General features: G+C 46.0%; 1 protein-coding gene across 1 annotated transcript in view; it reads left to right on the top strand.

The window, feature by feature from the left end:
* The first annotated feature begins 4,483 nt into the window (after positions 1-4,483).
* Positions 4,484-19,675, top strand: part of Galm (galactose mutarotase) — a 51,592-nt gene continuing 36,400 nt past the window's right edge. Inside the window, exons 1-3 of the mRNA XM_051165136.1 lie at positions 4,484-4,788; positions 13,365-13,519; positions 18,480-18,686. Of these exons, the coding sequence (XP_051021093.1) occupies positions 4,599-4,788; positions 13,365-13,519; positions 18,480-18,686 (552 nt within the window). The 5' untranslated portion in view covers positions 4,484-4,598. The remainder of the gene's footprint in view (positions 4,789-13,364; positions 13,520-18,479; positions 18,687-19,675) is intronic.

Below are 19,675 nucleotides of genomic sequence, written 5' to 3'. Positions count from 1 at the left end.
CGTTTATGAGGTAGGGCTTCTCTGTGTATAGCTGTACTGACAGCTGGAAATCTCTCCTTCCTTTGTCACCCACTCTTCCTTCATCACCACTTCCAAGATGCAAACATCCACAAAACCTTGAAGCCAGTCTCAGTATGCTGCATCGTCTGGCACTGGTAGGTAACGGCTTTTGAAATGTTTTCCAGAGTCTTCTAGAAAGTAGAAAAGAGGGTTATGTCATGATGTGTGGTAAGCTCCTTAAAGGCAAAGGCCATGTCTTACTTGTCAGTGTGCAACCATCACTTAGCACAGAGCCTGGGATACAACTATCAATACTTGACAAATTAATGGCATGCTTACATTGGCCAGATGTAGTCATCTCCCTGAACAGTTCTCATGTGCCTTCCATCTTGTTTTCCCCAGTAGCAAATCCAAGATGGTTGACAAAATTACGTTGGACATAACCATGAAGAATTCTACCTCTTATGGACTTGATAGGATTCTCCCAGTTCCAGCTTTTAGATACAGGTAGTTTTCCTCTGACCTCAAATATAATGAGCTTGAGTTTTTTTTTTTTTTTTTAAATGTGTGCATGTGCATGTGAAAATATTGAGTCTGGTGTCTGCTGCAAGACAGCTTCTTCTAGACATGACAGAGAAGGCGTGCCCATGAAATCTCAACAATATGGCAACCTGAGTAAGGGCTGCTTGAGGGCAGTACCAGTTCACATGCTAAAGTGTATGAGGGAAACCTCACAAGGCCTCATCCATAGATGGGTGCTAAGAGAAGGGAAATCAGTTTTTCCAAGGACAACAGCCCTGATAAGTTACCTAGTCCCAGGCGGTCAGCCCTAACCATGTGTACATAGAAGCAACACTAAATGGACTCAGTGGGTTGCGTGCGTGTTATGTACATATGTAACAATAATAACTTAAAAAGCCGAGGCCACAGCCGGGCGTGGTGGTGCACGCCTTCAATCTCAGCACTCGAGAGGCAGAGGCAGGCGGATCACTGTGAGTTCGAGGCCAGCCTGGTCTACAAAGCGAGTCTAGGACAGCCAAGGCTACACAGAGAAACCTTGTCTCAAAAAACCAAAAAAAAAAAAAAAGCCGAGGCCACAAATTTGAGAGGGAGTGAGGGACGTGGGAGGGGGTGGGGGAATCTGGAGGGTGGGAATAACATAAATATAATATTTAACAAAACTGAGTCTTGCAATCAACAGTTGAGTAAAACAACAACAAAAACATTTTTTTTCCTTGAAAAGGGAAGGAATTATCTCAAGTAATGGGTCCTGAGTGACAGGAGGTGTGATGACATTACATAGATGGGTCTTCTGACAACCAGAGAGAGAGAGAGAGAGGGAGGGGGAGGAAGGGGGGAAGGGAGGAAGGGAGAGGGGGGAGGGAGGGAGGGAGAGGGGAAGGGAAGGAGGGAGGGGGTGAGGGAAGGAGGGAGAGGGGAAGGGAAGAAGGGGGGGAGGGAAGGAGGGAGGGAGAGGGGGATGATGCAGAACCAGGTTAACGTGTCAGAAGAGAACCTCCTCCGGGTCTCATTCCAGTCAGACTCAGAGTTTCCTATTACAGCAGCCTATGATAGCTTCAGGCTGCCGAGTCATCTTTATGAACCCTGGAGCTGACGTCCTGGGAGGCGTACACCCTGCAGTTTCTGTGTGGTATGAGGAGCACAGGGTCCATGGGTTTATATCTCTTCAGGCCTCAGGCCTGTCTGGGGGACTATTCACCCACTAAAAAGAAGCAAGTCTTACTTTTCAGCTGTCCAGCCTCATTCCTCTGCCTCTGGTTCATACAGAAATGCCATCACGGTCTCTCCTCTTTTATCATTAACTTAACTCCCAGGCTTTATCCAAAAGGTAGACTTAAATACCTCATAGAATTTCACAGTGGCTCCTTCCTACGTTGCAGCTTTGATGCTGACCTCCCTACGGACAGCGAACATGGCTGTAATTCAGGCTTTGAATGCGGAATGGTGCTGTGGGGTGAAGAAAGTGGGCTATTCGGATAAAGAACACAGGGTTTGTAGCCTACACAAGGGAGTCTTGCTTAATATGCCAAACATTCCAAAGCCACGGGGGAAAGGAAACCAGACATGTGCCCTTCACATCTTAGGGAAATAAAGTATGTTTTACACCAAGCCAGGCAATATGAGCCTCCCTGGTGACACTTGGTGCTAGCCACCCAAGGCGTCTTTCTTTCTTTCTGAGGCAGCATGAGCTTGGCAGAACACTGAGAAGTGGAGGCTGAGAAATTTAAAAAAACAAAAACGACAACAAAAACAAAGCACAACAAAAAACTATGGTCTTCCTGATCACATTAGAGATTCTCAGGCATCTTTCTTAGCACAGCACTGCTGACAGGGCTTGTGTATGAGTCAGGCACACATGTTGGGTGGGCTGGTGAGACTTGCGGAAGCTATAAGGGTTTATCTGATGAAGCAGCATACAAGAGTGTCGTTGGGTTATTGTATGAGCCTGGCACAGTCTGTGACTTGGCTTGTTTGGGTCTCTTTGTTATTACTTGTTGTATTTTCCCCAAAGCCTGCTGCAAGCTCCTTTTCCTTTACCTGCTCTCAGAAGTCCCCTAACTTCGTGATGGAGAATTGAGGGCTGTGTAGAATGAGAGCTTAATACGCCTTTCAGTTTCACAGACAGAAACAAGTGAGCCAGCTATGATGTTTATTAGCATTTGGCTATGAGAACATGAGCTCAGTTCCCCTAATTCCCTAATCACAGATGTGTTTCCGTGCTCACAGTGGCTATGCAAAGATCAGAAATGTAAGTGGAGTGAGTTTTGCACTTCTTTAGGCTCCCAGACCTCTCCTTCCTACAGCTAACAATCTCCAGAGCTGCAGATTCAGCAAGGAGAGACAGAGGTGCCTGTATTTCATCTCGTGATCCTAACAAGGTTCCTAATAGCCTTTTCTTAATCCTAGGCCATCAAACCTCCAAACACTTATTTATTTAAATCTAGTCCCAAATCAACATCAGAATGGCCTGAGAGGCGAGGAAAAGCGCAGACTCCAGGGCTGAGGAGATGGCTCCATCACTAAGAGCTAACACTGCTCTAGCAGAGGACAGGGGATGGGGACATGGAGGCGGGTCGATCACTAACAGCTAACACTGCTCTAGCAGAGGACATGAGAGAGGGACAAGGAGGTGGGTCAATCCCCAGTCCTCTTGTCAAGTGGCTCACAACTGCCTAAACGGCAGTTCCAACGGATCCGATGCACTCTTCCGGTCTACATGGCCACTGCATGCACGTGCACAAATCTACCCACACATACACATATAATCAAAAAATTAAATTTTGTACAAGGCTGGAAAGATAGCTCAGAAGTAAGAGCGTTTCTTGCAGAAGACAAGTTCCTCGCACCCATATGGCGGCTCACAACCTTCTGTGACTCCAATTCCAGGGCACCCAACGCCCACTTCTGATCTCTGTGGGCACCCAGCATGAATGTGGTGCACACACATACTTGCAGGCAAAACACTCAACACATAAAATAAATAATAATGAAGATTTCTGATTATCACCATAGGCTCCCAGACTCAGAAACTGCAGGCAGCTAATTGTAAGGTACACTAAAACAAGACAGCAATTCTTCTCCAATAATTGTCTTCTCCAAACTGTACACACTTCAACTTGCAAAGGACACAAGAAAGGACGTCAGTCAGCTGAATAGTCTGCAACGACTTTCTCCCCATTTCTAAGCTACCCCTCAGTGTACCAGTTACTTCATACACCCAGATCGAAGAGTTAGCCAGGCTGGGCATGGTGGGCCGTGCCTTTAATCCTAGCACTCAGAGGCAGGAGGATCTCTATGAGTTCGAGGGCAGCCTGGTCTACAGAGAGAGAGTTCCAGGACAGCCAAGGCTACACAGAGAAACCAGAGAGAGAGAGAGAGAGAGAGAGAGAGAGAGAGAGAGAGAGAGAGAGAGAGAGAGAGAGAGAGAGAGAGAGAGAGAGAGAGAGAGAACGAACCAGAATTCCCTCAGTATCTGTCTAATTGACTCAATATTAATAGCCAGCAATAATGGCCAACCAGCTCCGCTCAGTACATCTTGTACAGGTGTGCAGAGAAGTGGGGATACTGGGGTTTAGAAAGACTACATGCAATGGGCATCATAGCTTAGTAGGTAATGGAGCGGACCCCCACGCCCGTCCGTCCACCTGAGTTGATTCCTCAGAGCCCATTAGGGAAGTGAGAGGACCGAGGTTTTCTTTTGACAGCTAAAGTGCTGGGTCCGCGCACGCCTGCGCAAAAGAATAGTTGATTTGTTTAAAACTACAAGCCCCAAGATGCAATTGCAATTTTCTTAAAGACTACCATTCCCGACATGCACTGAAGCCCGGATTAATGGAGGAAAAGACCTGCACGCTTGACTGGAAAGTTTGCTTTCCCTTACCTTAGGCAAAGGAAAGTTTTAAAAAGACCTCAGAATATTTCGCCCCCTAGGAGTGGTCAAATACTTAAATCCAGTCAATAAAGGGGCGGAGTTAAGACGAGGCCCTCCCCTTCTCCCGGGAACTTTTATCTTCCCAAACGTGACCAAGGCTACAGTTTGAACAGCAGGGAGTAGCTGCACGCCCCGAACTTTCCCAATGGTTTCGGTGACCAGAACCGTGTTTGGAGAGCTGCCCTCGGGGGGAGGGACAGTGGAGAAGTTCCAGCTTCGGTCCGACCAGCTGACTGTGGACATCATCTCCTGGGGCTGCACGATCACTGCTCTGCAGGTCAAAGACAGGCAGGGGAAGGCCTCAGACGTGGTGCTGGGCTTTGCCGAGTTGGAAGGTGGGTGCGTCCTGCCCAAGGCTGCCAAGTGGCCCCAGACCTAGCCCGCACACATTCCTGATCCTGTGTACCCGTGTCCTTCCGGCCTCTCGGGGGACCTACCCAACGTCCCCATGCTGGGCAGTCTTAACTTGGAAGTGCTTGTATGGGCTAATATTAACCGCTAACAGGATTGTGTGGTTAGGAAAAAACAGGATCGATTGCAAATAGCTGTAGGACTTGGCCTTCCTTAGGCAGTTAGACTTTGTCACTGTTCACGAGGAAGTCAGCTGAGAGACCAAAAACTACCTAGAGCGAGCTTTGAACTGTGGGTCACAGGGCGCGTTGCGTGTGATTTTCTGAGGAAGGCAAATCAAAGACAGGCTCCTGCAACCATCCTACACCCCACAACTTTTATAGGATTTTCTTTGAGGCCTCTTTGAGCAGAAATGCCTCAGAATATAGGCCTGGTATAAACTTATCAGAGCGCTTGGCTGCTGTGGTCAATGTCTGGTACAGAGCCTTTGGAGGAACATGTTTGGTTTGGAAGTAAGGCCTCCTAAGACACGGACATAGATCCGTTGGGCAGTTCGGATGTTTTCTTTTTTTTTTTTTTTTTTTTAATTAATTTATTTTATTTATTTTTAATTTGACAGGGTCTCACGCAGCCCAGGCTAGCCTGGAACTCACTGTGTAGCCAAGGCTGGCCTGGAACTCCTGATTACCCCGCTTCCACTTGGGATGACTGGCAAGAGCCATCTGTTTTATCTTAATCCATGCACGGGGTTGGGGGTTGGGGTATTATCTTAATTCTTTTATTTAAACCTGTTAATACAGTGGACTCAACAAGATAGACATGATAAAACGTGCAGTTTAGCTAGGGAGGCAGTTTAGCCCAACGGTTACAGAATGGAGGCTTTGGTTTGCAGCAAGAGAAAGATGTACATCTTACTGTTCCTTAGCAGTGCATGAAACCAGACAGGAAGCAAAAGCTGAAGTAAAGGCGGCAAATGGAAACAGAATTAACTTGCTCTGCTCAGTAGCACCACAAGAAGTTTGAGGTTTTCCTTTTTTGCGCGTCTTTTTGCCTACTTGGTTCTTCGTATGTTTAACTTGGCTCTTCATTTGAGGTCAACAGGAAAACCGTGTTTTACTTATTTATTTGTCCTTTAGGCAGAAATCAAGGCGTGACCCCCTCTTCTTGTTAAAATGCCTGGTAAGAGTGTTGCTAAGGTCCTGTCCTCGGTCTTGCTTTGGTGTAGGCCCTCCCCCACCCCCACAGTTATGTCTTTATTGTCTTGGAGCGTCTACAGCCCCCGGGATTACTTATTTCCCAGCAGAATTTCTTTGGTTACTTAATTGAGAAGGCTGATGTGAGGGACAGGCTCGTGGGAAGGCATGGAGACTTGGAGGAGGTGAGCCCTGATTCCTCCTTCTGTGTGCAGCCATCTTCCGAGTTGGAAGGCTACAGGGCGGGTAATGGAGGAGGCTTTGCTGAGTCACTCCTCTCCATAGGCCCCTTTGTGGCCTGAAGTAAAATCCGCAAAGAGATTATTCCGGTGGACTGGAGCTGATACGTGGCCGAGAAACTCAGAGCCAGTAAGAGAATTCTTACCATCTGTCGCTTGCTCTACCCACCACCCTCCAGAGACAAACAACGCCCCTCCCCCACTCCAGATCACTTTCAGTTCAGAGGTCAGAGTCCAGTGCACCTGAAATACAACCTAAGATGTCTTTGAAATCCCCATGAAATGTGAGAGGATATCCCAGCCAGGAGGCTCCAATTTCTTTACAGGCATGGAAGTACTAATTAGTGAAAGGATGATCCTCGCCTCGTCATAAAAGCTCTAGATAAAAGGCATTAGCTCTCCTTTAGTACAGTGACCCATAAAAGCTCTAGATAAAAGGCATTAGCTCTCCTTTAGTACAGTGGCCCAGCAGGTCTCTTGTTGAGCTCCGCTGGTGCTTGAGAAGGCGCTATAGCAATGGTTCTCAACCTGTGGGTCACGACTACTTTGTGGGTTGCATATCAAATATTTACAGTATGATTCATAACAATAGCAAAATTAAGTTATGAAGTAGCCAGGAAATAATTTTATGGTGGTGGTGGGAGGGGTCACCACAGCGTGAGGATCTATATTAAAGGGTCTCAGGTTTAGGAAGGAGGAGAACGGCTGCTCTATAGCATTTTTCTTATCAAAATGCATCACAGCTTCACCCAATGAAAACTTTAAAATATCCTTGGTGCTGTGCCAAGATGGACATTTTCGTTCCTGTGCTGTAATTTGAATACTGAGTTATTTTAAAAGGAGAGAAAGCTATTGTCAAAAGAGAAGCTGGGAGGAAAGCACCTGTAGAATATTAAGTAATGCTTTCTGAGATGTTAGCTATCTTCAAGATTATGGCAGAGGAAATCCAGTTCCCCTTGTAAAGTCCTGTTTTTCAGGTTTTTATAGATATGGGTTGTCAAAGACAGGAGTTGGCCCATGTCACAACAGGAAGTATTTATCTCAACTATAAAAGAATAAAATGGTTCTCGGCTACTATCTTGGTGGATTGTAGTGTATTAAAACCCATTTTAGGGCCTATAGAGATGGCTTGGCATTTAAGAGCCCTATCTATTCTTCCAGAGGTCCTGAGTTCAATTTCCAGCAACCATATGGTGCTTCACAACCATCTACACTGGGATCTGATGCCCTCTTCTGGCACACAGGTGTACAAGCAAACAGGGCATGCATACACATAGAATAAAGGTAAAAATACTTTTTAAAAGAACATTTTAGATGCCAGGCTTAGTGGTGTATACCTTTAATCCCAGCACTGAGGCAGTGGCAGGTGGATCTCTGTGAGTTTGAGGCCAACTGTGTGTACAAAGTGAGTTCCAGGACAGCTATGGCTGTTACACAGAGAAACCCTGTCCCCCAAAACAAACAACAACGGTTTCGAGTGGGTCTGATGGTGCCTGATCTACTTAGCAAGTTTTAGGAGAGCCAGACCTTGATAATGGAACCGGCAAAATGGCTTATCAGGTTAAGGTGCTTGCTGCCAAGCTCGATTATCAGAGTTTGATTCCCAGGATCCGCATGGTGGAAAGAGAGAACCGACTCCTGCAGGCTGTTCTCTGACCTCCACATGCGCACCACATGGTACCTGAACACACACACACACACACACAAATAAATAAGTAAATAAATAACTCTAATTTAATTTTTATGGTTTGATCCTGTAACTTTACATAAACAAACTGAGTAAGTAATCTGAAGTGAAAAGATTTACCTTGTCTCATAAATGTTTTGAGATGTGTGCAAGTGATAAACCTGATAATTCTGTGAAACGTGCCCCTTCTGTAACTGCCGGTCTCTAGATAGATTTTTATGTAAACTGGATGGCAGCCATGACTAGAGGTCAGAACAGTTCGATTTCTCTCTGGGAAAATAAGCGCTTCTGTAGAATTCTAAAAAGAGAAATTATATATGATCATTTAGTTATAGCCTGGGAAAAATTAGTAATGTCTCCTGTGGGTTTTTCCTACCCTTTCTTATCGTCATCTTTGTGACCCACCAACAGTCATTATTGATGTCTTTCAAAGCCTGTGATAAGAGTATTTGCTTATAAGCCTACCCAAGACTCCTGCCCTCTCATTTCCCCCCAGTTACCACCAAATACCCAGCTATTACTGCAGTGAGACCCACTATGGAAAGAATAAAAAATACCCTTGATGCTTTGAAGTCTGGGGATGTAGTTCAGTGGTAGAGCAATAAACAAACAGTGCTGCGGCCCAGGGGCTGGGAATGTAGCCCAGTTGGTAGTGTGCTTGCCTAACATGTATGTAGCCTTAAAGACTTGAATCCCATCCCTAAGTGCATAAAACCCTGCTGTGGTGGTATTTGCCTATAATCCCTCCACTTAGGAGCAGAGGCAGGAAGATCAGAAGTTCAAGATCATTTTCATCAAAGTCAGTTTGGGATACCTGAAACCCTGTCGCAAAACAAAACAGAAACAAAACAAAACAAACAAAAAAACCCTAGATTTTTGAACAGGGAGTGGAGACCAAAGAGTTCTGGTCAAAGACTGAAGATTGATACTGCAAATGCTCACGGATTCCCTTGTTGGAACAGGGAGAGCTCCCAGTTTAAATCAGTGCTCTGTCTGTTAAAGTGTGAATTATGTAACGTCTCCAGACCTGTAGTGTGTATCTGCCTGTGCTCAATCACGTGAGCAAAGTCTCTGACTATAGAGACTGGTAGTCGTTTTTCATCTCTTTTCCCTCTTTTGTTCCTAAATTGCTTCTTCCACTCTGCTGGAATTTTTTATTTATTTCAGTGTGCTTATCCCATCACGGAGATAACATCTGGCATAATTAAAGTGATTGTCAAGTCAAGTTGTTTCCTTACAGCCTAAGGACAGTGAGTGGTTCGATGGATGAGGCTTCTGAGGGAAAGTAGGGAGTAATTTTACTTCAGGCTTTCGGGCCCTCTGGCGAAGTTGTTGTAGGCTGCCTGATGTGGCATGCGAGTGGAAAGGCTGTGCACCACTGCTGAGCTTTATTAGTTCATTCTGGCTCATGAACCAGCACCGTCAGCCCGCACTCTCTCAGTCCAGCAGTTGAGTTCACTAAGTTAGCATTAATAGCTTGGCCCAGGAACTTTGACCTTTTGATGATAAACAATATTTTCTGTAATTCAAAACCCTTTCAGTCATGCCCATTTCAGGATCTAAGCCTGTCACTTTTTTTTTTTTTTTTTAAGTTAATGGTCTTTTTATTGGAAAAAAAAAAAGACTAGCATTTACAACTTGGAATGGACGTAAATTATAATTTCCTGAACAGCAATGTTGATGGCTGTGCTCAAGCCCACAGCCACAGCCTGCCCTGCTGGCTCCAAGGCTCACCAAGCTTTAAACCAGAGTCCAGAGACGCTCCCTTGGTAAACATTTCTTATTAAAAATTTGTGTGATCTGGTGACGGCCTTCATGTTCACTTCACTCTAATACAATGCACCCAGCACCAAAGCATGTACTTGGGCATGCCACCAGGGTGTCACTGTCACCATGGGATTGGAGCAAGTACAGGAGGACTCTCCTACTTCTAGGGCTGTGTCTCAAAGTTTAGCCTTCACCCATTTTCTGCACATCATCCTGAGGTAAACCAATTATAAATGTTTGTTTGCAGTAAACTGGCTACTGACAATTTATCAGAACAGATTGGACTAGAATCCATCCCTGTCATTTAAAAAAAAAAAAAAGATTTATTTACAAAAAAAAAAGAAAGAAAGAAAGAAAGAAAGGAAAAAGATTTATTTATTATTTATACAGTACTCTACCTGCATGTGTGCTTGCACACCAGAAGAAGGCACTAGATCTCATTATAGATGGTTGTGAGCCACCATGTATTTGCTGGGAAATGAACTCAGGACCTTTTGAAAGAACAGACAGTGCCCTTACCCTCTGAGCCATCTCTCCAGCCTGAGCCTGTCACTTTTCACAGCCCTGATTTGATGGGGAGGCTTTGTAACACTGAAAATAGTGTTTGTTCTGTGAAAGGTTTTTCAGAGACAAATGGGAATGTTTTCTCTGCCCTTATGGTTTAATCTTTAGAAACTATTCATCTACACTAAAGAACTGCCAAGTGCTATTCTTCCTTCCTTTCTTTCTGTTTTTCTTCCCCCACCTCCCCCACCTTTTTTTGTTTTGTTTTGTGGGTATGCCTGCAGGCCATAAGAGGGCATCATATCACATTATAGATGGTTGTGAGCCACCACGTGGTTGCTGGGAATTTTGAACTAAGGACCTCTGGAAGAACAGTCAGTGCTCTTAACCCTCTGAGCCATCTCTCCAGCCCCTCTCTTTCTGTTTTTCAAGACAGATTTTTCTCTGCGTAGCCTAGGGTGTGTAGACCAGGCTGCCCTCAAACTCACAGTGATTCTTCTGCCTCTGCCTCCCTGAGCACTGGGACTCAAAGGCATGCACCACCCACCATCAGGCTTTCTCTGTCTTTATAAGTTTACACCAAAATTCTATTTCTTGCCAGGAGCAGTGGTGCACACTCATAATCCCAGCACTCAGGAGGCAGAGGCAGGTGGATCTCTGTGAGTTCGAGGCCAGGCTGGTCTACAAAGTGAGTCCAGGACATCCAAGGCTACACAGAGAAAAATCTGCCTCCAAATACCAAAAGAAGAAGAAGGAGAAGGAGAGGGAGAAGAAGTCCACGTCTTTTTAAGCAGGCCCCACTCTGTAACCCAGGCTATGGTACATGCTGGATTATAGACATGTGGCTCTGGGAATATCTCTCCCAGATGTTTTCAATCCACGGTTGGTGAAACCCACAGGTACCGAGGGAAGACTGTATTTGGAAGACATAGGTCTTTCTGGTCGAATGCCTTATCATCTCCCTAGATAGGTGGCCCTCTTTCTGCTGGCCCCATTCTGTCTCCCACCTGCCCCCATGTCAGAAGCTGTGGTTTTAAACCCCTCCTAGTGGCTAACCAGAAAGAGCCCCAAAGAGCCAAACAACCTGTTTCTGGCTTTGCTTCGTGTGCACTTTGGCCGGGATGGGAGTGGTTCCTTTTGCACTCATCATAAAGGGTCACGGCTGACCCCTCTAACAAGAGACAGGTGAGTTCACAGAGACCAACATGCCAAATGTATTGGGTCACTCTGTGACAAAAGAGACTTCTGCTGAGGTGAGCTGTCCGTTTTTGTGCTTATGTCTGATAGAAGCTTTGTAAAAATATAGTTTGATAAAATAGGCATAATTCAGTAGCGAGGGACTGAAGAGGGGACCCAACGGGGCCTGCCCGTTAGGTTCTTGCTGGCCTCTTTGGGAAGGACCCCCTCCTAAGTCTGGGATTCTCACTTAGGGGACTTATGATCTGTAGCCAGTCAAGGAGGGTCAGAGAATTTCTTTATAGCTAACTTAGAAAGACAAGAGAAAGCCTGATGGTGGTGGTGCATGCCTTTAGTCCCAGTGCTCAGGGAGGCAGAGGCAGAAGAATCACTGTGAGTTAAATGGCAACCTTGTGTTACTAGCACCTGCCCTAAAGCCCAGTAATATTCGTGTTCATCAGGGTTCCCAGCATCGACATGGCAGCTCACAACTGTCTGTTACTCCAATTCCAGGGGACCCCATGGCACCAGGCATACACAGGGCGCATACATATGTGCATGCAGGCAAAAAACATGTACACATAAAATAAGATTTTTTAAAAATGCGTATCTGTGTGTGTAATTGTGTGTGAGCACTTGCACACTTGTGTGTGTGTGGGTGCATGTGCCCCCACGGAGACCAGAGTTGTCAGGTGCTCTGGAGCTGCAGTTACAGAAGATTGAGAGCCACCTGATTCGGTGCTGGGAACTGAACTTGAGCCCCCTGTAGGAGCAGTACAAATTCTTAACCACTGAGCCATCTCTCTATCTCCCAATTGTATGGTTTTAAAAAAAAAAACAAAAAACAAAAAGTCAGCCGGGTGTGATGGCGCACACCTGTAATCCCAGCACTCTGGAGGCAGAAGCAAGTGGATCTCTGTGAGTTCAAGGAGGCCAGCCTGGTCTATAAAACGAGCCTAGGACAGCCACGGCTAAACAGAGAAGCCCTGTCTCGAAAAACAAAACAAAAACGTAAAAATTAAAAAAAAAAAAAAAAAACTTATAGTTTTCTTTCAAGACTGTATAAGAGGTACTTGAGAGATGGCTTAGCAGTTAGGAGCACTTGCTGTTCTTCCAGAGGACCCAGGTTCAAGTCCCAACATCCACAGGGCAGCTCACAACTGTATGTAGAAACTCTAGTCCCAGGGGATCTGCTGTCCTCTTCAGGCCTCCTTTGGCACTGGGCATACATATGGTGAACAGACAAACATTAGGCATAGATGCAGGAAAAATACCCATATATGATTATACATATATAATTAAAACAAAAATAGTTTAAAGACTGCATAAAAACTGGCCTAGGTACACACCTTTAACCCCAGCCCTCAGAAGGCAGGGCCTGCAGATCTCTGAGCTGGAGACCAGCCTGGTGTACACACTGAGTTCAGGACAGCCAGGATTACTCAGAGAAACCCTGTCTTGAAAACAAACAAACAAAGACTGCATGAAAAAGAAATTAAAATTATGTCATTATCCTTGTATGTTTGTATGATGTGTGTGTAAGCACACATGCCACCATGCCACATGTAGAAGTCAGAAGGCAAATAGCTTACATCAGCCCTCCCCTTCCAATTTGTGGGCTCAGGAAATTAACTTGGGTGGCCAGACTTGCATCTCTGGACAGCAAGCACCTTTTCCCACTGACCTTAAAAGGAAGAAGTCTTGTGTAACAGTACCATCTTAAACTAGGTGTGGTGGCAGTGGCCAATGTCCGTGACACCCCTAATCGCAGCACTAGGAGGTTAAGGTAGGAAGATGGCAAATTTGAGGCCAAGCTGGCCTAGATAGCCAACAAACAAAGGCAACTTTGTTTGAGCTTGAGCCAGGACCAACTTACACATCCTAAGATTTTCCCTCAGAAGAATGCAGGAGGCCACAGTGTGAACCTCCATTAATGTTGGAAGGTTTTTTTTTTTTTTTTTTTAAAGAAATGCTATTGCTTCCTGTCTGTCCAGGTTACCTCCAGAAGCAGCCCTACTTTGGAGCAGTGGTTGGGAGGGTCGCCAACCGAATTGCCAAAGGCAGATTCACGGTAAATGGGAAGGAGTACCACCTGCCCATTAACAGAGAGCCCAACAGCCTCCATGGAGGGTTCAGAGGATTTGATAAGGTGAGTTGGGCATGTGACAGGGGCCCCTCTTGGCACACTTTAAAGTCTCGCCAAGTCTGTGTTTGCAAGACGTGATCCCAGGCCATGGAGCTCCTGTGTGATGGAGGATCCAGAAAACAGGTTGCTTCCACACTTTGACAGCCCTGGACTTGGGAAGACAGGGCGTGGCTTTCACTGTGTTGGCATCAGGGTGCTGGGTGGCAGGAACACAGATTAATGATCATTCTGGGGTTTGGGGGGTCTCTTGGGGGGTGGGGTTCAAGACAGGGTTTCTCTGTGTAGCCTTGGCTGCCCTGGACTCACTCTGCAGACCTGGCTGGCCTGGAATTCACAGAAATCCACCTGCCTCTGCCTCCTGAGTGCTGTGATTGAAGGCGGGTGCCACCATGCCTTGCTTAATGATCATTCTTTTATTTTATTTTTTTATTTATTTTATTTTTTAGTTTTTTTCAAGACAGAGTTTCTCTGTGTGCCCTTGACTGTTCTGTGTAGACCAGGCTGGCCTCGAACTCACAGTGATCCACTTGCCTCTGCTTTACAAATGCTGGGATTAATGGTCCATCTTAAGACTTACTGCCTCCAGGCGTGGCACCTACCTTTAATTCAACACACTCCCTTGTGGCTGTCCTTGGTCCCTTCTCCCATGCATAGGATGCCCTACACCTAAGACTACCCTTCTACTAAAGTGCTTGGTTCCCCAAAGTTAGCTCAGGCTATCTCCAGATCCCCCTCTGTAGACAACCGCTCCCATTACCTAAGCAAATATCTTGGAAACCAGGTCAGGAACGCAGGAGGATAAAGCTGAACCTCTGAGGTGAACAGAGCCCAGCCTCCTGCTCCTTAGCCCGCTGTGAGCAGTCTCCTTCTGAGCTCTGGGGGAGAACACCCCACAGGTCGCTTTCCTTTGGGCCATGCAGCTTAGGTTACTTTCCAGACTCCAGCCAGAGAACGTGGGTGGCAGCCAAAAGCCACCTCTACCTCTGGCCACTACCTCTCCTGCTGAAGGAAGCTGAGGACTCTGTTTCTCCCACTCCTGTCACCAACTTCCTGTCTATGGCCTAGAATGAGACTTCCCCTTTGGTTCCCTTTCCTCAGTGAGGTGCTTCTCACACCAGGAAGAGCAGAAGGTAGAGGGGAGTGTCGGTTCCGCCAGGGTCAGAGCTGCGGATCTCTGGAACATTCCAGGTCTGTGAACAAACCTCAACCCAGAGGAAGCTGGACCCAGCCTTGCTTGGGACAGGGATCCTCAGAGGAGCCTCAAAACAGCAACTTCTTCCAGCTTGTTCCTCCTTCGTTCCACTGTAGTGTTCTGTGGTTTTCATGAACATATATTCCTTTTATGAACACTGTCAAGTAGTGCATATTTGTCTCCATGCCTTTGCTTTTTCTTTCTTTCTTTTTTTGTTTTTTGGTTTTTTTTGTTTGTTTGTTTGTTTTTTGTTTTTTCTTTTGGTTTGGCTTGGCTTGGTTTTTTTGAGACAAGGTTTCTCTGTGTAGCCTTGGCTGTCCTGGACTCACTTTGTAGACCAGGCTGGCCTCGAACTTACAGAGATCCACCTGTCTTTGCCTCCTGAGTGCTGGGATAAAAGCTGTGAGCCACCATGCCCAGCTTTTCTTTCTTTCTTTTCTTTTTGGTTTTTTGAGACTGAGTTTCTCTGTGTAACAGCTCTGGCTGACCTGGGATAGGGTTTCTCTATGTAACAGCTCTGGCTGTTCTGGAACTCGCTCTGTAGACCAGGCTGGCCTTGAACTCACAGAGATCCATGTGCCTCTGCCTCCCAAGTGCTGGGATTGAAGATGTGTGGCATCACCGCCGTTTGTTTGCTTTTAAGATTTATTGGTGTGTGTGTGTGTGTGTGTGTGTGTGTGTGTGTGTGTGTGTGTACATGTGTGTGCACATGCCTAAGGGAGGCGAGAGAAGGTGTTGGGTTCCTGGAACTACAGTTACAGGCAGTTCTGAGCTGCAAGATGTGGATACCAGAAACCAAACTTGGGTCCTGCACAGGAGCAGCCAGCACTGAGTTCTCTCCAGTCTGGGAGTCACCAGTTTTTTGTGGCGGTGGGACTGATTGAAACCAGGCCTTCGTGCACACTGGGTAGTCACTCTGCCCACTGGGGTACATCTCCTAAACCCTGCCTCAGTATGTTTTATGTTGGTACAGCCATGTGAATTGTTACAATAAAGGTCTAAATTGGTTCACATTTCTGGAGGCCAGAAGTTCAAGAGCATGACGCCACCCTTTGGATCTGTTTCAAATGCCAGCTGCCTCCTTCTCTCTTCGCTTTATCCTAAGGTGGAGACGGCACCTTAGAATAATCTTATTACGAAACCACTACAGCCACCATGGGGGTGGGGGATGCACTCACTTATCATGATCTCATCTAACCCTGACTACTCGTCAGGCGCTTTGTCTCAAACACCCCTACCATGAATTTGAGAAGTTTCCAACAGACAAAACTTCTGAGTGGCACATCCCAGTCTTAACAACGTCCTCCAGTGGTGTGAGCCCCTTCTGTGCACCAGTGAACCTCACAGGCCTGGGTTCCTGGGCCTCCGAGGATGGCCCCTTGCCTAACTGCTAAAGGAGCACAGATATAAATTGTGCAACACAGATGTGAACAGTGTGCTGTAGGAAGTGTGAACAGGCATATAGAATGGGGGTGGTGGGATGTGAACTGCCCTTGAAGAGCACATAGCGCCCACCCATCCGTGGATATTTAGGAGAAGGGTCGTGAAAGGAAAGGCTTGGCTGGCTTTTCTGGAGCCAGTGAAGTTTAGGGCCGAAAGTTTTACTGCACTAGCAGGAGCAGCTTCGTTGAACTTGATACTTTAGTCTTTAAACTTGATACTTTATTCTTTATTCGATCCCAACAGTAAATGAATAATTTATGGAGATAATGTGCTTTTTCTATTTATGTCAACACTTAAAAAAAAAAAAGATAAAAATTGAGTCCTGACAGGACTACAAATAGTACAAGAAAGATGATAAAGATGTGAAATTTCTGGAAATATGGAAACTCTGGGTCAGGAAACTCTTGGATAGGAATTGCACTCAGCTGAGGATAATCAAAACATTTCCATTGTGTCCTTTTTTTAAAGGTCAAAAGTCTAGGTGGCAAAGCAGTAACATTTCAACCAGTTCTTAAAATTTTCCATTTGGCTTTTTTTTTTTTTTTTCTTTTTTTGATTTTTTTTTTTTTTTTCCGTTTTTCGAGACAGGGTTTCTCTGTTTAGCCTTGGTTATCCTAGACTCACTTTGTAGACCTGGCTGGCCTTGAACTTATAGATATCTACCTGCCTCTGCCTCCCAAGTGCACCACACCCAGCTTCTTCTTTTTCCCGCATTAAGTTATACATGTAGCAGGCTTCCTTAAATTTTCAGAAATTTTATTTACTAGTGTTACACCTGTGTGTATGTATCTTTGTGTTCGTATGAATGTGTGTGCTCTCAGGTGCACATGTACACACCCGTGTGTGCCTGTGTTTGTCTCTGTGTGTGTGTGTGTGTGTGTATGCGCTATGCATGTGGAGGTCATAGAACAACTTTTAGAAATCCATTTTCATGTTCCACTGTGAGTTGTAGGAGTGGAACTCAGGCTGTGCGGTTACCCACAGAAGCGTCTTGCCATGCAGATGCTTTTTCCCACAAAGCTGGCCTGCTACCCCTAGGCTCTTTTTTTTTTTTTTTTTTTTCCTGTGGCTCAGTGGCTAAGGGTACCTGCTGTAGTGATGCACACCTGTTATCCAAAGCCACACACTGAGTTAGGGACACTTTGGTCCCTAAATCAGGACTCCTGACTTGTGGCTTGGGACTCTCCCAAATGGAATAAGCCCACTGCTTGCCTTAACCCCTCCCAGGGAGCATGGCCAACCTCAGAGTATTTAGAATAAATATTTACAGAGGATTAGTGGTGTAGCTCAGTGGAAGAGCACTTGCTTAGCTTGTTTGGGACCTGGGTTTCAACATCAGAATAATATAACAGTAAGAATTAAATGTCCATGTGCAGTACCCCAGTAGAAAGAAGGCTATGTTTTTGTTCTGGGAATAGTGTAACATGCAGCCCAGGCTGATCTTGAATTCCCTAAGAGCTGAGGGTGACCTTGAACTCTTGATCCTCTTGCCCCTGTCTTCCAAACCTTGAGGTGATAGGCATGCATTACCAGGCCAGGATTTATGTGGTTCTAGAAGTTGAACCCAGGGTTTTATGCCGGCTGGACAAGCACTCCAGCAGCTGAGCTACATTCCCGGCCCCAAGCTTATCTTTAAATATCACAAGTAGGTTTTGATGCCTTTTATTTGTCAGACTGGAAGTCTAAGATTAAAATACATAGCAAAGCCAAGTGGTAGTGACACCACGTCTTTAATCCCAGCACTCTGGAGGCAGAGGCAGGTGGATCTCTGAGTTGGAGGCTAGCCTGGTCTACAGATTGATTTCCAGGACAGTCAGCTAGGACTGCACAGAGAAATTCTGTCTCAAAAAATGGAGAAAAAAAAAAGGGAGGGGGGCCAATGACTGGAAAGATAGCTCAGTGATTAAGAGCACTGGCTGCTCTTTCAGAGGTCCCGAGTTCAATTCCCAGCACCCATCTATAATGGGATCTGATGCCCTCTTCTGACATGCAGGCTGGATATGCAAGCAGAGCACTCATATACATAATAAACAAATTGTTTTTAAAACCAAAGGGAAAGATAAAGAAAAACATAGACTCGTAAATATAAAGTTAGGAGGAGAAGAAATTATAGGAAATGCAAGTAGATGAGGAGGAAACTGTTTTCTCCCAAAAAGCCATGTCTTTCTGTATAAAACAGTTGTGGATGAGTTAAGGTCCAGGCTGTTGTTGGGAAGCCTTTAGTTTTGCATCACCAGTGCCCTTTCTAGACTCTGGTCTTTAAATATTGAAATGTGCCATTTCGGTGGGGACTGAAGTGACTGAGCAGCTTTAAACACTTCTTCCTAGGTCCTGTGGACCCCCCAGGAGTTGTCCAATGGCGTCCAGTTCTCTCGAGTCAGCCCAGATGGTGAGGAGGGCTACCCTGGAGAGCTGAAAGTCTGGGTGACGTATACCCTGGATGGGGGAGAGCTTGTCATCAACTACAGAGCACAGACCAGCCAGACCACGCCAGTTAACCTGACCAACCACTCTTACTTCAACCTGGCAGGCCAAGTAAGTGAAGTTACTTCTCTTCTGCTGCAACCAGAGTGCTGCAGGGATGACCAAGGGGAGGTGGGGTGGCTGGAGAGACAAGCCCGGCTTGGAGATGAACCCATGCTCTCTGTGATCAAAAGGGCCAAGCAGAGTCTCCGGCTCTAAATAGTTGCTCAGTAAAACGGAAGTCATAGAGGAAGAGCAGGTGAACATGTCATCCTGCCAAGGGAAGCAGCTATCACCCATGTGGTGCAGACAAGTGACTAGTTCGAGAAGCCCTTTTCTTCTCATTGCATGTATGCACATCTGCTCCCTCGTACTTCTGCTTCCCCCAGAATTATTCCCATCTAAGGTGGCTTCCGTGCTTAAATGTTGGAAGTGAGCATGTTTGCCTCAGCCCCTCTAAGTATGCCCCAGGTAGTGTGTTGTGTTCCAGCCATGTGGTGCTACAGCCTCTCCCAGGGCACCTGGTGGGTGTTCTTGCCCTGTGTGGTCCAGTGGACAGGGCACTGGGCTTGAACGTAGGAGACCTGGGGTTTTAGATGACTAGACACATCCTCAGTGTCATAATAGTAGCTAACTTTGTTCAGAGCACTCTGTAAAGCTGTTGGTGAAAACATCTGAGACTTGTGTAGAACAGCCAATAGCACCTTCCCTTATTAGTGTCCCCCGAGCCTTTCCCACGTAATTGTTTTAGCCTGTTGAAGAGGCTGTCCCATGAGTCAATCAATCAACTGTAGAGCCGAACCGCAGAGTCTTATCTCTATGACTTCCTCCCTCATCTGAAGAACTTGGTTTATCAAATCACTTGAATCATGGTGGCACCATTTCCTACAAGCTGGTGGTCATGACCAACTGGCGGTATCTTCCATCTTCACCCTTTAGTGGGTTTTGCTGCTGGTTTGCTGGTGGTAATGTCCCGAAACAGCAGATAAGTGGTTCTCACAGAATCTCCAAAGTTCAGACTGACAGTGATGACTCTTCACTCGTCCTTGTGGTCTGTTTTC

This window comes from Acomys russatus, chromosome 1, assembly GCF_903995435.1.
Source record: "Acomys russatus chromosome 1, mAcoRus1.1, whole genome shotgun sequence".
Taxonomy (NCBI): domain Eukaryota; kingdom Metazoa; phylum Chordata; class Mammalia; order Rodentia; family Muridae; genus Acomys; species Acomys russatus.
This window is presented reverse-complemented; position numbering and strand designations above follow the sequence as displayed.